Source organism: Sus scrofa, chromosome 15, assembly GCF_054392235.1.
Source record: "Sus scrofa isolate SSC_HxYL_T2T_F1_AM1 chromosome 15, Sscrofa_HxYL_maternal_Yorkshire_Landrace_v2.0, whole genome shotgun sequence".
Lineage (NCBI taxonomy): Eukaryota > Metazoa > Chordata > Mammalia > Artiodactyla > Suidae > Sus > Sus scrofa.
The window spans coordinates 110,315,326-110,330,472 of NC_139397.1; the positions used below are offsets into that span (position 1 = coordinate 110,315,326).

The 15,147-nt window shown below is 40.4% G+C and overlaps 1 protein-coding gene across 6 annotated transcripts in view; it reads left to right on the forward strand.

Moving 5' to 3' along the window:
• Nucleotides 1-15,147, forward strand: part of MYO1B (myosin IB) — a 191,559-nt gene that overhangs the window by 85,376 nt on the left and 91,036 nt on the right. For all 6 annotated transcript variants that reach the window (XM_021075958.2, XM_021075961.2, XM_021075964.2 and 3 more), the window contains exon 4: nucleotides 5,141-5,235. In XM_021075958.2, the coding sequence (XP_020931617.1) occupies nucleotides 5,141-5,235 (95 nt within the window). The remainder of the gene's footprint in view (nucleotides 1-5,140; nucleotides 5,236-15,147) is intronic.

Genomic DNA, 15,147 nt, shown 5'->3' on the forward strand with positions numbered 1-15,147 from the left:
TTTAAGGCTACTCCAGAGCTAAAAAGGCAGGAAATAGTTGAGATTTGTGGATCTCAATGTAGATGAGAACTTTGAGACAGAGCTATTTTAAGAGGGTTAAATTCAGAAGCAGAATTTCCCTAGTGTGACTTGAAAGTATTCTAGGATGCAGGATTGAATGAAAGGGAATGCCATCTTGAGAGCTTTTGAAGAAGAAGACAGAAATAAAGAGGTAGAAGCAGTTATCTAAGTTCAGGAAAGGTTCGTGAAATCCAGTTTCTTTTGTTGATCCCTTTGGGTAATGGAGGTGACAAAGTAAAAGTCCTCAGAACAGATTGGGCTGCTTCAGTGAATGATTCCTCAGGCACCTTGTTAGGGGAGCACCAGTGGGGACTGAGAAATTGGGGCTGCTTGGGAGAACATAAGCTTGAAGTGGTGGTGGGGGGTGACGTGTTTGGTGTCACATCATCTCCTCTGCTTTGTGCAGTAGGTGAAATAAACCTAGAAAGGAAATGGCCGGAGGAGAGCTTGGAATTTGGGGAAAAGAAGCTCTGCCATTACCCTTGAGAACCACCAGGGAGATGAACATTCTGAACAGAAATAAGGTGGAGAAGGGACAGAAATACCAGCTAGATAATTTTGAATATGTAACCTAGTCTTCTGCCCTGACAAAAAATAGCAGATGAGCCCTAAACCCAACTTCCAAAACCTAAAAGCGATAGATACAGCTGTTTGCAAACGTGCAGGGAACATGCTTGGTGTTGGGGAGAGTTTGGCTCTCAACCAGCAGCCGTTCAGCTGATCTGGACATGAAGGGGGGACTTGCATTCAAATGTCAGGCCGCGTCTATTCTTAGAGCTCAACGAGAGGACAGAAGAAGTGCATGAAACTCCGCTCTTGATGTGGTGAGATGAAAACCACGTGTGCCCTTACGTTACCGTCATTCTGGTGTAATAAACCATTCATTTTTGTGTGTGGTAAATAACAATGCTGACATGCTCACAAAATAATGCGAAGCATATGGGTCACAACTGTTTTTCAGTAAAAACTTCTCTAAAGATTTATTTAGGTTCCTTAATTATAGCGTGGTTGGGAAGACTGGCATGTGGTTTCAGTTTAGTTATAAACGTTGGCCGTGGTGATGGGTACGTGCTGATGTTGCCAGAGGAAAGAGAACAAGATGGGGAGGGGAGCTTGTGTCCTTCAGGGCCTGGCCTTTTCTCTCTCTCTCTTTTTTAAAGTGAAATCAAGATCTGTGTTTATCCAAAGTAATAAGTATGATGACTTTTATGCTCTGCTCGAGATGGGTGTGCCAGTAGTCCAAGCCAATTTTCCCAGTGCTTAAGTACTTTAACTGGTAAATTTTCATGGCAGTTTGAAATTGGTGGCTCTCTAGAGTCCTGATAGCATGACTATTCCTTTTAGCTTTGATCTTAAATTAAAATATACTCCCCATTAGATGAATCAAGGTCCATTTGGGGGGACAGCAGTTAAGAATTCTGCCTGGATAGACAAGGGAGAAGGGAGTGTTCAACCTATGTGTTTTGACTTGAAAGAAACCCATGGCAGGGTCATTGGTTGATCTTCTGAAGCCCCGTGTGTGCGTGTGCGTGTGTGTGCGCGCACACGCGCGCATGACATGCACACACAAATCCTATGTGGTTATTCGTGTTAGAAGTAATATTGCATCATTTGGGATCTAGTAATAGTATAATATATAAAGCTAACTTGTAGTCCTGAGAGCATATGAAAAGAAAGGCCTGTTAACCCAGGCCTTTTATAGAAGTTGGCCTATATATATGGTTGTATTTGCTGTTTGCTTTCCTGCGTTTCCTGCCAGGGATGAAAATGATAGTGGCATCACTGAACTATTGTCTGGAGGTGGGAGGTGTGGGAGGGAGGAAGGCTAATAAGAAATCCAAATAAAGCTTTCCTTCCCTGCATGAAGGTTGTGGAAGACCTGAGTTTCCTGTTTACCAGTCTTCGCGGAACTCAGTCCAAGAGGCACTTTATCAGGACTTAGAGAGGATTTGCTCCTTTGTTCATTCATGTTTTAGAGTGGCTGGTGTCTTCTGTTGCTAGCTCTCTGGGATGCACAAAGATTAATTACCTAGAAAGACTGTGTCCTCAGGAGCTTACCCCCAGGTTAGGGGTAAGAAGATGCTGCATCACTGATTATAACACAGAAAGACATCAGATGTTTATTCAGGACTTGATCACTTTTAAAGTGCTTTCATGTGGTTTTATTTAATCCTCTAATCTAAAGTATCTCACTATGCTTTTTATTTTGTACCTGAAGAAACTGAAGTTCAGCCAGGATGAGTGACTTGCTGGAGGTCCCGTAGGTGGTGGCTTTGGGGCCCAGGGAATCCTGTCTGTCCAGGGTACCTCCTGCCTCCAGATCTACTGTTGTTTACACTGTCCCAGTGGTGCCCAGAGGGGGTGCTTGCTTCCTCTTTGAGGAATCAGAGAATGCTGGAAAAGGATAAGGCCACAGAGAGAGCTTGGAGGGTGAGCAGGTCACTGGGTATTTAGGGAATGACTGAAAGGGATTTGAGTGTTAGGCCGATGTGCTGGATGGAAAGAGATCAGTGTACCTTGTCTGCATAAACAAGCTAAAGCAATTAGTGACTTGAAAAAGTCCCTGTGCAGATATTTCCATTACTTTCTCTTTCATTTTCTATTATTTATATGTTCATTCAGCAAATGCATTTAGAGCATGCTTTTGTGCGAGGCGTTGGATTCATCAACGTGATGGTTACAGATAAGGCTTGTGGTGACTCTCTTTGGGGGTCTCACAGTGGTCCATCCAGAGGATAAGGTCATAGAGGATGTGAAAAGAGGGGAAGAATGTGATACACAGGATTTCTAGGTTCAAGTTATGACTGTCCTGGGACAAGGCTCTTGGACATGTTTTGTCACCTGTCAGTCTCATTGGATCCTTTTTCTTTAATGATGGTAATAGCATACACTTCAAGAGCTGTTGTTAGGGTGAGGTCTGATGATGAACAGGAGAGCCCTTCATTCAGCTCCTAGCACATCGAACATGCTCACTACACTGTCGGTATTAAGGCTCCATACTCGTTCTGCAAAGAGCCAGAGTCTGTGATCAGAAAGTCCTCCATAGTCTAGAAAGAATTGGCATTCTTTCTGTATCTCAGGCCTTCACTAGGCTCTTTCCCTCCAGATCAGTCTCTCTGGCTCGGACTCCAAAACACAGAGGCGGTGTGCCCCGGTGGTCTAGAGTGGGGGTCAGCCCTGGCTCTGCTATGTCATACTGCCTGTGGGGCCTGGGCAACTTCTGCTTCACTTTGTGCCACAATTTCATCAGTGGAAAAAGGAATTAATAATGATTTATTTGTAATAGTTTTGTAAGATTTAGAATAAATATGAAGAGCCTAAGGACCATGCTAATACAGGGTAAATGTTGCTATTTTTAGCTCTAATTACTAGCTGATTACTCCCTGATCCCGCCACTCCCCTACTTATGGTCCCACTGGGTGGTTCTCTATCTTCTCTATTCTCCTGATTTAGAGTCAACCCATCTCTCTAGCATCATTCCTGAGGCTTTGCCTTTCAGCAGCAACTGCTCATACCCCTCACCCACCTCTAGAATATGCTGACCTTTGTTTTTGCCTAAAAGCCCTTTGTCTCGCTAATGAATTTCTCTCTCTCTCTGTGTGTGTGTGTGTGCCTGTGCTTTTTAGGTTCCCATCCTCAGAACATGAAGGTTCCCAGGCTAAGGGTCCGGTTGGAGCTACGGCTGCAGGCCATGACCACAGCCATAGCAATGTGGGATCTGAGCCTCATCTGTGACCTACACCACAGCTCATGGCAATGCTGGATCTTTAACACACTGAGCGAGGCCAGGTTCCTAGGCAGATTCATTTCTGCTGGCTAGTGAATTCTTTAGGACTGTTTTTTTCCACCTCTTAAGATACTCAAGGTACTACCACCCTCTTGAGATCCGTGTCTGGTTCCACAATATTTTGCACATATTTTTTTCTTGCACTTATCTATTTTCTGTTTGTATCTCTCTGCCCTACTTTTGGCTGAGAGCTCATGAAAGAAGGGCTGAGTCTTTTTTTTTTTTTTTTGTTATCATAAATTTTATTTTATTTATTTATTTATTTATTTTTTATTTTCTCACTGTACAGCAAGGGGATCAGGTTATCCTTACATGTATACATTGCAATTACAGATTTCCCCCCACTCTTTCTTCTGTTGCAACATGAGTATCTAGACATAGTTCTCAATGCTATTCAGCAGGATCTCCTTGTAAATCTATTCTAGGTTGTGTCTGATAAGCCCAAGCTCCCGATCCCTCCCACTCCCTCCCCCTCCCATCAGGCAACCTCAAGTCTCTTAGGGCTGAGTCTTAATTATCTTTATATTTGTAGTGTGTGCTTCACATAAGGTAGACTTAATAAGTACTTGTTGATGAATGAATGAGAAGAGGTGCTTCACCTGTTTTAAGTACTGTATCTTATTGTCAAAGTTATTTTTCTATTAGCTAGAAGGGACAGAATTTACCTTATTAGTAAATTTTGAGGAGGGGAAGGTCAGCATGAGGACTGGCCTGGCCTTACTTGATAGGCGGCCTTTGTCAATCATAGGAGGCCTAGGCTGGACAAGAACCTCTAGTACCACTTGCCTCCAGTGGCCCATAGAGTTTCAGTCATCTTGTTTGTGAAGGCAGTGGTCTTACATCTACCTTAGTGATGGTAAGATCAGCTATTTGGTAATATTGGATAACACTTTCCTAATGTTGGAAAAAAATCTTTCACGTTCTTTTGAAACTCCTATGGATCGTCCTGAAAATCTCCACATTGTGCAGTCATGCACATGTGATGTAAAATTTTTTTCCTTGGTTCTCTGACTTGCCCAGATTTTAATAAAAGGAACCATGAATATAGCACATGGATTAAATAAAGCATATCTTTAGAGTACATGTGCCGTTTTAGAATAGAAAATGCATAGAAGAAGGTCATGTGGGCCACAAAGAATGGATGACTAGTTACTTAAAAAATTTGAAGGAAGTATATGATGTGGTATCTCAGCTTTCTGTCTAGAGCCTATCAGTGACTCTTTTAAGAGCCTGTCATAAACACATGATAATGAGCTGAAGTCTAAGGACATTTTTCTCCATCCTCCCCTGCAGCTTTGCCCTGTCAGATGAAGCATACAGATCCCTAAGAGATCAAGATAAAGACCAGTGTATTCTGATTACTGGGGAAAGTGGAGCAGGAAAAACAGGTAAGGCCACTGGACAACCTTCCTTTCTCCTCTAAAAGGTAAGTGCAGCACAGAGGGGGCAGGTGGGGCCTGATTAGCATATAAGCTCCCAGGGCTCCTTTGCAGGAAGTAAGTGATTAGGATCATGGAATGTTCTCAGAGAAGAACTGACAACATCTCTCACGTAAAGAAACAGGCACTAATCAAAGGGGTTCCACAACTAATGTGGGAGTCTCTGGATTCTAGACCTTTCTGTGCAGTTCCTGTACTGCCAGGTCTTTTCCCTTTCTTCCAAGACACCAAGGTCTGTGAGGCCTCACCACTTCCCTAAGGAATGCCAAATTATTTGGGTTTGGGGAGGCTTATCTCCAGTAAAAAGTGAGGGGGGTCACCAGGAACATGCTGGGTTTCACTCTAGACAAGTCTTCTTCTGGAGTCTGAAGAATTGAGATTTTTGTATATATTTTTATTTTTAATTTATTTTTTAATTTTTTCTTAAGGACCACACCCTCTGCACATGGAAGTTCCCAGACAGGTTGAATTGGAGCTACAGCTGCTGGCCTACATCTCAGCCACAGCAACGCCAGCTGTGAGCCATGTGTGCCACCTATACCACAGCTCGTGGCAACACCAGATCCTTAACCCACTGAGTGAGGCCAGGGATTGAAGCTGCATCTTCATGGACTCTAGTCAGTTTCCTTTCCTCTGAGCCACAATGGGAACACCCAGGATTTTTGTATATATTTTTAGATAGGCAGGCAACTTCCTCATAAAACAGCCCCTCAAATGGAAAGATTATGCTTTTTTCCCTTTGTGGTTTTAATGAAAACAATTTGAATGATTGATGGTCTTGAGTGAGAGAATGATTTTACAAGTGGTGCCCAGGTACCTGGAACAGGTCCAAAAGAACTGTGCTCTCTGAGTCCAAACTTAGTTAGAACCACTGTTGTCAGTTGGTTCTTTGATGGAACTGACGAGTCCATGAATGAGGAGGATAGTGTTCGCATAACTGTTTTATCTTCAAGATGTTCTTATTTAATAGACAAGACTGTGATAATTGGTAATTTCTGCTAGTTTGCCAACGTGGAATTTCAGTGTTACAACTTTGCTTGGCTATTTAGTTATCAGTTTAATAAACTTTGCTTTCCTGATGATCAAGAGAAGAAAAAAAATCCCTTGTGGATGTTTCAGTCAATTGACTGAAAACATTTTGTTCATGAGCCCATAGTTAGATTTGGGCGTTTAAAGTCTCCCTATCTGCTCTGAATGGCTTTTCTTTCTGCACCAGTTTCTTCTTCCTCTTTCTTAAGCAGTACCTCCTCCGTACCCCCACAAAGTAGCTGAAGAGAGATGAGTTAGATAGGTGTGTCCACCTCCCTTCCTAGAGCCTCTGGAGACCTAGCACACTGTCTCTCAGCAAGGTTGTGCAGAATCTAGGCTTTGGATGGGCAGAAATGGGGGGAAAAAGACTGGCATGTAAAAATCTAAGGTAGGAGTTCCCATTGAGGCACAGTGGTTAACAAATCCGACTAGGAACCATAAGGTTGAGGGTTCGATCCCTGGCCTTGCTCAGTGGGTTAGGGATCCGGTGTTGCTGTGAGGTATGGTGTAGGTTGCGACACGGCTCATGTCCGCATTGCTGTGGCTCTGGAGTAGGCCGATGGCTATAACTCCGGTTAGATCCCTCACCTGGGAACCTCCATATGCCACGGGAGTGGCCCTGGAAAAGGCAAAAAGCCAAAAAGCCAAAAAAAAAAAAAAAAAAAAAAAAAAGTTTAAGGTAACAGAGGATAGTCTCACATAATTGGAAGGGATTTTAGTTATAGATCATCTAATGTAAGGTTCTCTCCCGGGGCAGCCAAACTCCTCCTTTTGTGGTGATGGTTGGTCCACTGCTTTGTAAGGCAGCCTACTAACTTCGTCATACGGGTTTGGCTAACAGAGTTCCTACTTACCTAGAGTTGAATTTGGCCTCCACCCATTCGTCTTTTAACTCGGTAGTCTGGAACCTTGCCAGAGTAGCCTGCTTTCTCTTCTACAGGACACTCAATTATTTGAAGTCATCCATCATATCTTCCTAGTGCTAAAAATTCTTTTTCTTCAAAAATTTCTCAAGTGACACACATTCATGTATTCATGCAGGAAATAAGTTCTGAGTACCCATTAGGAGAAAGGTACTATAGTAGGTACGGGTGATACATTGGTGAGCCATGCACCATCTGTGTTCTTACCAAGTTTATAGTCCGGTAGAGGAGATAAACAATAGCTGTAGGCTATATATGTACATACATCTAAGTGCGTATGCCTGTATACATACAATTTATGTACAAAACATTAGGTGCAATGAAGTGTAGTGAACATTAAGTGAAGTGTATAAGAATATATAACAGGAGGATCAAATCTCGTTCTCAGACTCCTCACTATCATGGTCATATTCTGGAATCATCCCAGTTTGTCAGTATGCTTTATAAAATTGCACACCAAGAAGTAAACAATACCAAGAAATAAACAATACTTTCATGTTTCATGAACATGAACTAGCTTTCCATTTGTAAATTTCCTTCATCTATATCTCATCATTTTCAGTGTACAGGTCTTTCACCTCTTGGGTAAATTTATTCCCAGGTATTTTATTGTATTTTAGGTTATAGTGGAACTATTACCCTCTTAATGTGGATATTAAGCTTCTTATTTATGTAGTACATGTATCGATTCATATTGGTCTTTTTATCAGCAAGATGTTGTAGGTTTTTTTAGATATTAACTTCTCTTATGTTAGATGGAGAAAATCGAGTATTATTCAAAAAAGTTATTTTAAGCTTATGCCAGGTATAAGATCCTTTTCATAGACATCAGAATGACCTGTAAAACTAAAAACTGGATCAAACCCTCCTTGGCCTGTTGAAAAATTTTTTTTGATTTACCTTATTGTGTGTGTATGGTGAAAAAACTACTCTCTTAGCAACCTTTAGGAATACAGTACATTGTTAACCCTAGCCACCATGCTATACATTAGATCCCTAGAACTTTTCTTATAACCGGATGTTGGTGCCTTTTGACCATCTTCACATAGCTCCATTTCCCCTTCTCCTCTCCATACCAATAATCTATTCTGTTTCCATGAGTGCGTCTTCTTCTTTTTTTATTTTTTTTTTTAAGATTCCATATATAAATGAGATCATGTAGTATTTGTCTTTCTCTGACTTATTTTAGTTAATACCCTCAGGTTCATCCATGTTGTTGCAAATGGCAGAATTTCCTTCTTTCTTTGGCTGCACAATATTCAACTGTATATACACACCACATTTTCTTTATTCATTGACCCACGGACAGACACTTTGTTTCCATTTTTTGTCTTGTAAATAATGCTGTGATGAACTGGGATCCATTTTTTTTTTTTTTTTGTCTATTGTAAATAATGCTGCAGTGAACTGGGAATGCAGTTCTCTCTTCAAAATAGTAATTTTGTTTACTTTGGATGTATACCCAGAAGTGGTATTGATGGATCCTGTGTTAGTTCTATTTTTAATTTTTTGAGGAACCTCCATACTGTTTTCCATAGCGGTTATACCAATTTACATTTCCACCATTAGTGCACAGGGGTTCCTTTTGTCCACATCCTCTCCAACACTTTATCTCTTGTGTTTTTTGGTATTAGCCATTCTGACAGATGCCAAGTGATATCGCATTGTGGTTTTGATTTGCATTTCTCTGATGATTAAAGATATTAAGCATCTTTTTATGGGTCTGTTGACCATCTCTATGTCTTCTTTGGAAAAATATCTATCCAGGTCTTCTGCCCATTTTTAAATAGGACTGTTTGTTTGTTTGTTTGATGTTGTGTTGTGTGAGCTATATATATGTTTATGTGTTTATTTTTTAATATATGTATTTACGTATTTTTGATATGAATCCCTTTTTGGTCATATTATTTGAAAATATTTTCTTCCATTCAGTAGGCTGCCTTTTTGTTTTGTTAATCATTTCTCTTGCTGTGCAGAAGCTTAATGTAATCCCACTTGTTTAGTTTTGCTTTTGTTGTTTATGCTTTGGGTGTCATATCCAAAAAAATGATTGCCAAAACCAATGTCTAAGAGCTTACTCCTATTTTTTCTTTTAGAAATTTCATGATTTCAGGTTTTCCATTTAAATCTTTAATCCATTTTTGAGTTAATTTTTGTGAGTGGTATAAGATAGGGGTTCGATCTTTTGCATGTGAATATCCAGTTTTCCTAACACTGTGTATTAAAATGACTGCATTTTTCCCTTTGAATATTCTTGGTTCTCTTGTCAAATATTAGTTGACTGCATAAGCGTGGATTTATTTATGCCCTCTTAATTCTGCGTAATTCATCTATTTGTCTGTTTTTATGCCAGTGTCCTACTATTTTGATTTCTATAGCTTTGTAGTATAATTTGAAATCAGGGAGTGTGATACCTCCAGCTTTTTTCTTTTTCCTCAGTGTTGTTTTTGCTGTTTGGGGTCTTTTGTGCTTCCATACGGATTTTAAGTTGCTTGTTCTGTTTCTGTGAAAAATGCCATTGGAGTTTTGGTAGGGATTATGTTGAATCTGTAGATAGCGCTGGATATTATGGATATTTTAACAATATTGATTCTTCCTGTTAATGAACATGAAATAGCTTTCCATTTGTTTGTGTCACTTAAATTTCTTTTGTCAGTATCTCATCACTTTCAGCATACAACTCTTTCACTGCTTGGGTAAATTTATTCCAAGGTATTTTATTGTTTTTGTCGCTATTGTGTATGAGATGGTTTTCTTTATTGCTTCTTTAGATAATTTATTGCTAGTATAAAGAAATGCTACTGATTTCTGTATGTTGCCTTTATAGCTTGTGACTTTACTGAATTAGTTTATTAGCTCTAATAGTCTTTTTGGTGGAATCTTTTGGGTCTTCTCTATACCATGTCGCCTGTGAACATGATGCCATCTGATGCCTTTTATTTCTTTTTCTTGCTAATTGCTCTGCCTGGGACTTCCAGGATGCTGTTGAAAAAGAGGGGGAAGAGTTGTCTTGTTCCTGATCTTAGAGGAAAAGATTTCAACCTTTTCACCACTGAGTGTGATGTCGGTTGTGTGCTCATCACTTATGATCTTTATGTTGAGGCACACTCCTTCTTTACCCAATCCATTGAGAGTTTTTATCATTAAAAGATATTTAAGTTTGTCATACTTTTTCTGGATCTATTGAGATGATCATACAATTTTAATCTTTTATTTTATGAGGATGTGATGTATGTATTAAATGTTATGTATCACATTTATTGATTTACATATGTTGGACCATCCTTGCATTCCAAGGATGGATCTCACTTGATCATGGTGTATGATCCTTTTAATGTGCTGGTGAATTCAGTTTGCTAGTGTTTTGTTGAGAATTTTGGCACTTATGGTCATCAAAGATATTGACCTATAGTTTTCTTTTATTGTAGTATCCTTATATGGCTTTGGTGTTGGAGTAATGCTGGCCTTGTAAAATGAGTTTGGAAGTGTTCCTCCTTTTTTTTTTTTTTACAAGAATTTGAGACAGATCTGGTCCTAGGTTTTTCTTTTTGGGAGGCTTTTGATTGCTGATTCATTCTCCTTAGTAGTAATTGGTCTGTTCAGATTTTCTATTTCTTCTTGATTCTAGGAACTTATCTGTTTCTTCTAAGTTGTCTAATTTGTTGGCCTATAATTGTTCAGAATAGTCTCTTAGGATCCTTTATTTCTGTGGTATCTGTTGAATGTATCCTCTTTCATTTATAAGTTTATTTATTTAAGTCCACTTTTTTCTTGGTTAATCTAGCTATGGTTTATCAGTTTGGTTTTTTCTTTTCCAAAGATCTGACTCAATTTTGTTTATCTTCTCTATTGCTTTCCTATTCTCTGTTTCATTTATTTCTGCTTTAATCTTAATTATTTCCTCAAAAAACTGTATCTTCTGCTAAGGTTGGGCTTAACTTGTTCTTTTTTTGTTTTTTTTTTTTTGTTTGTTTGTTTATTTATTTTTGAGGAGTGATGTTAGAGATTTTTTTTTTTTTATCCTTGCTGTATACATTTATAGCTGTGGACTTTCTTCTTGGAACTTCTTTTGCTACATCTCATGAGTTTTGGTATATTGTTTTTCTGTTTTTGTTTCCCTCAAGATTTTTTAATATAATTTTCTAAATGGTTTCCATTGCATTAAAATATTAGCCAAACCCAGTTGGCCTGTTACACAAAATTCTGTTTGGTGGAGCCCCGACCTTCTTTTGCACCTTCCCCTCCTCTTCTAATGGCAGCTCATGCTACTTTTCATGAAAAAAACTTGCTCATTATTGTGTAAACTCAGTGTCGTTATATAGTGTTTACCACATCTTTTAATTTTATTTCTTAATTTTTTTTTTTTCCTGCACCTGCAGCATGCAGAACTTCCTAGTCAAGGGATTGAACCTGTGCCACAGCAGTGACAGCACCAGATCTTTAACCCACTGAGCCACTCGGGAACTCTGTCCCATCCCTTTTTGAGATCATTCATTTGAACTCTGGGTATGGGCTCTTACCTCTCTTTGCTCAGAAATTTGTGAAATCTTTGGCTGATTAGAACTCTTTCTTTCCAGTAAGAATTTTTTTTTTTTTTTGTCTTTTTTCCATTTCTAGGGCCGCTTCTGCGGCATATAGAGGTTCCCAGGCCAGGGGTCTAATCAGGGCTGTAGCCACCAGTCTACGCCAGAGCCACAGCAACGCAGGATCTGAGCTGGGTCTGCGACCTACACCACAGCTCACGGCAACGCCGGATCGTTAACCCATTGAGCAAGGGCAGGGATCGAACCCGCAACCTCATGGTTCCTAGTTGGATTCGTTAACCACTGTGCCATGACGGGAACTCCTCCAGTAAGAACTTTAAGAGGACATTGGTATTTGGGGAGAAAGATTTTGATCCTTCTCTGTCACTAACCTGTTCTTTCTTGTGAAACAGGATTTAATTCTTTTTTTTTTTTTTTTTTTTTTTTTTGTTGTTGTTGTTGTTGTTGTTGTTGTTGTTGCTATCTCTTGGGCCGCTTCCGCGGCATATGGAGGTTCCCAGGCTAGGGGTTGAATCGGAGCTGTAGCCACCGGCCTACGCCAGAGCCACAGCAACGCTGGATCCGAGCCGCGTCTGCAACCTACACCACGGCTCACGGCAACGCCGGATCGTTAACCCACTGAGCAAGGGCAGGGACCGAACCCGCGACCTCATGGTTCCTAGTCGGATTCGTTAACCACTGCGCCACGACGGGAACTCCAGGATTTAATTCTTAGAAGTAGTACAGCTTCTTATTTCCAGAGTGACCATTGAAAATGGCAGCAAGGCGAGCTAAAAACCATGTCCGTTGTCAGAAGTCATTTGTAATCTGTCTCATGCTGCCTGCCCCCACCCCAATCCTTTTGACTGTACTTACCAGCGTGTTCATTTCATATGTCTTTCATTTATGTAAGCAGAAGGAAGAGATGAAAATATTCCTAAGCCTATTAATTTTTTTAGATTTTTACTCATTCTTCGTCATGCCTAAAGATTTTTTTTTTTTTCTCTTGAGTGTCTGATTATTTCAGTTTGTTCCTAAGTGAGTCATCAGAAGTGGGTTGTGGTCACTGGTTTGATTGGTTTTTGGCCAGTTCTTCATCTCCTCTGGAACATATGTTCCAAGAAGACAGCACATCCGCTCATTAACCATGTTAGTATATGACCTTCTCCTTCTCAGGGAGTTGTCAGCTACCCTGCTTCCTCCATCTCCCGGTGGACTCTCATACCTTCCTTATTGAAAAACTGAGAGGAGGTTGCTGTTACTGTTTCACAGGGTAGGCGTTCATTCTTTTCTGAGAAAAACAAAAACACCTTATTCCTCTGGTGGAAATCTTGTGGCACATGGCATTCATTCTTCTTTTCTATATTTTTCTCTTCTCTTGATATTTTTCTTTTTTTTTCTTCTTCTTCTTCTTGATATTTTGCTACTCAATAACTTCTCTTGGTTTCGGTGTCCCATTCACCACTTGAAATCCTGTCATCATCCCTGGAGTTTGTCCTTCCTAGTATCCCTTTGCCCTCTGTCATCAGCTGAAGAATGGACAGCTGCTTCATGGGGTCAGTGCCTCCCCTCTGGTAGGAAGCTCTGTTTACAGCATACAAGGTCAGGGGCTGCTTTAGGCAGGAGGCTGGAGGAGGGTACCACCAACACCCCAGAGCAGTACTTCTCAAACCTTCCACTGGGATCACCAGGTTCTACCTCCCTCTGTCCTCCCCCCTCCCACCCCCTGCTCTGGGAGGAAGCAGGGGGTTTACAACTCACTGAGAAGGAAAAGATCCTAGGAAGGATGAAATCCAGGGATGATGACAGGATTTCAGGTGGATCCAGTTTGTTGCTGAACAGTACCAGAAAAATAAAATACAAGAATTCATAGAAAATTCAGCCCCTGATTTTTGGTTTTAGTTTCAACAGACAAAGTAAACTACCAAATTGCTACAAAACTCCTCTCAAAGCCTCCTCCCAGATGTAGACAGACCACTAGTGGGCTATGGACCAACCAACTCTTGAGTAGTTCTGGTCTTTGGACCATACTTTGAGTAGCATTGTCTAGAAGTCACTTGAAGCATTTAATAAGAAATTTTTTTTAATTAAAGAATAGTTGATTTACAGTGTTGTGCCAATTTCTGCTACCCGGCAAAGTGACTCAGTCGTGCATATATATATATTCTTATTCATTGTGGTCTTCCTAGGAGATTGGATATAGTTCCCTGTACTATACAGTAGGACCGCATTGCTTATCCGTTCTAAATGTAATACTTTGCATCTACAACCCCAAACTCCCAGTCCATCCCTCTCCCTAACCCCTCCCACGTTTGTCTAATTTTTGAGCTGTGATGCTTCCTGGATCTCTTGATGCTTTGGTTGTGCACTGACACTAAAACTCCCGGTGCTGGGTGTTGGACACCACTCCTGAGAGCTGCTGTTTTAAAATATCCACTCAGCTACACTCTTTGGTAGCTGCTCTTCCTTTTCATTTATAGATTCCCAACTGCCCTCTCCTTCCTCTCCATCCCCATAGAGGCATTTCGTGTTTTGCTTACATATCCCATCTTCTACTTGTCTTTTTTCTTGAAAGCCGTGGTACAAAAAATTGTTTCAAGGAGTTCCATTGTGGCTCAGCAGTAATGGAACCAGCTAGTATCCATGAAGATGCAGGTTTGATCTCTGGCCTCCCTCATTGGGTTAAGGATCTGGCATTGTAGTGAGCTGTGGTGTAGGTTGCAAATGTGGCTCAAATCTGGCATTGCTGTGGCAGTGATGTAGGCCAGCTGGTTTGTCCCCTAGCCTGGGAACTTCCACGTGCTGCAGATGTGGCCCTAAAAAGACCAAAAAAAAAAAAAATGTTTCAAATTGTACTAAGATTTTCCTCGTCATTAGACTGTGGCTTTGAGTAAACCATAGACTTTGTGTTGTTTAATGCCTCTGTTTCATGGAGATTTTTTATGAGAAAAGGAAATGATGGAAAATAACAGAGATTGCAGCACAGTGTGTGTGAGGAATTTCAAGAGAATTTTAATCTCAGTTCTGCGGGGAAGAGGAATGCCAGGCCATTTTTGAAATGTCACATTATCTTAGTCCCTAAAATTGCTTTTGAGTACATGTAGTTATTTGCCTTTTTGTGTTTGTGCATGAATGAATGAAAGAAGAAGAGAACAAACATTTATCGAGGGGCTAGAATATGCTATGTACGCACATACAGTATTTCTTTTCAGTGAGAGTCTTTACTCAGTAGTGTGTACAGAACCACCATGGAGTATCAGAGGGCTCATTTTATAAGAAGTAATTAAGTTAATGAGGTTGTAAACCCCCCTTGGCAGATGATGATGTTACTGGTCTTAAACACTGGAGACGTGCTTACACCGTAGGCTTGTATAACGGCACTCAGG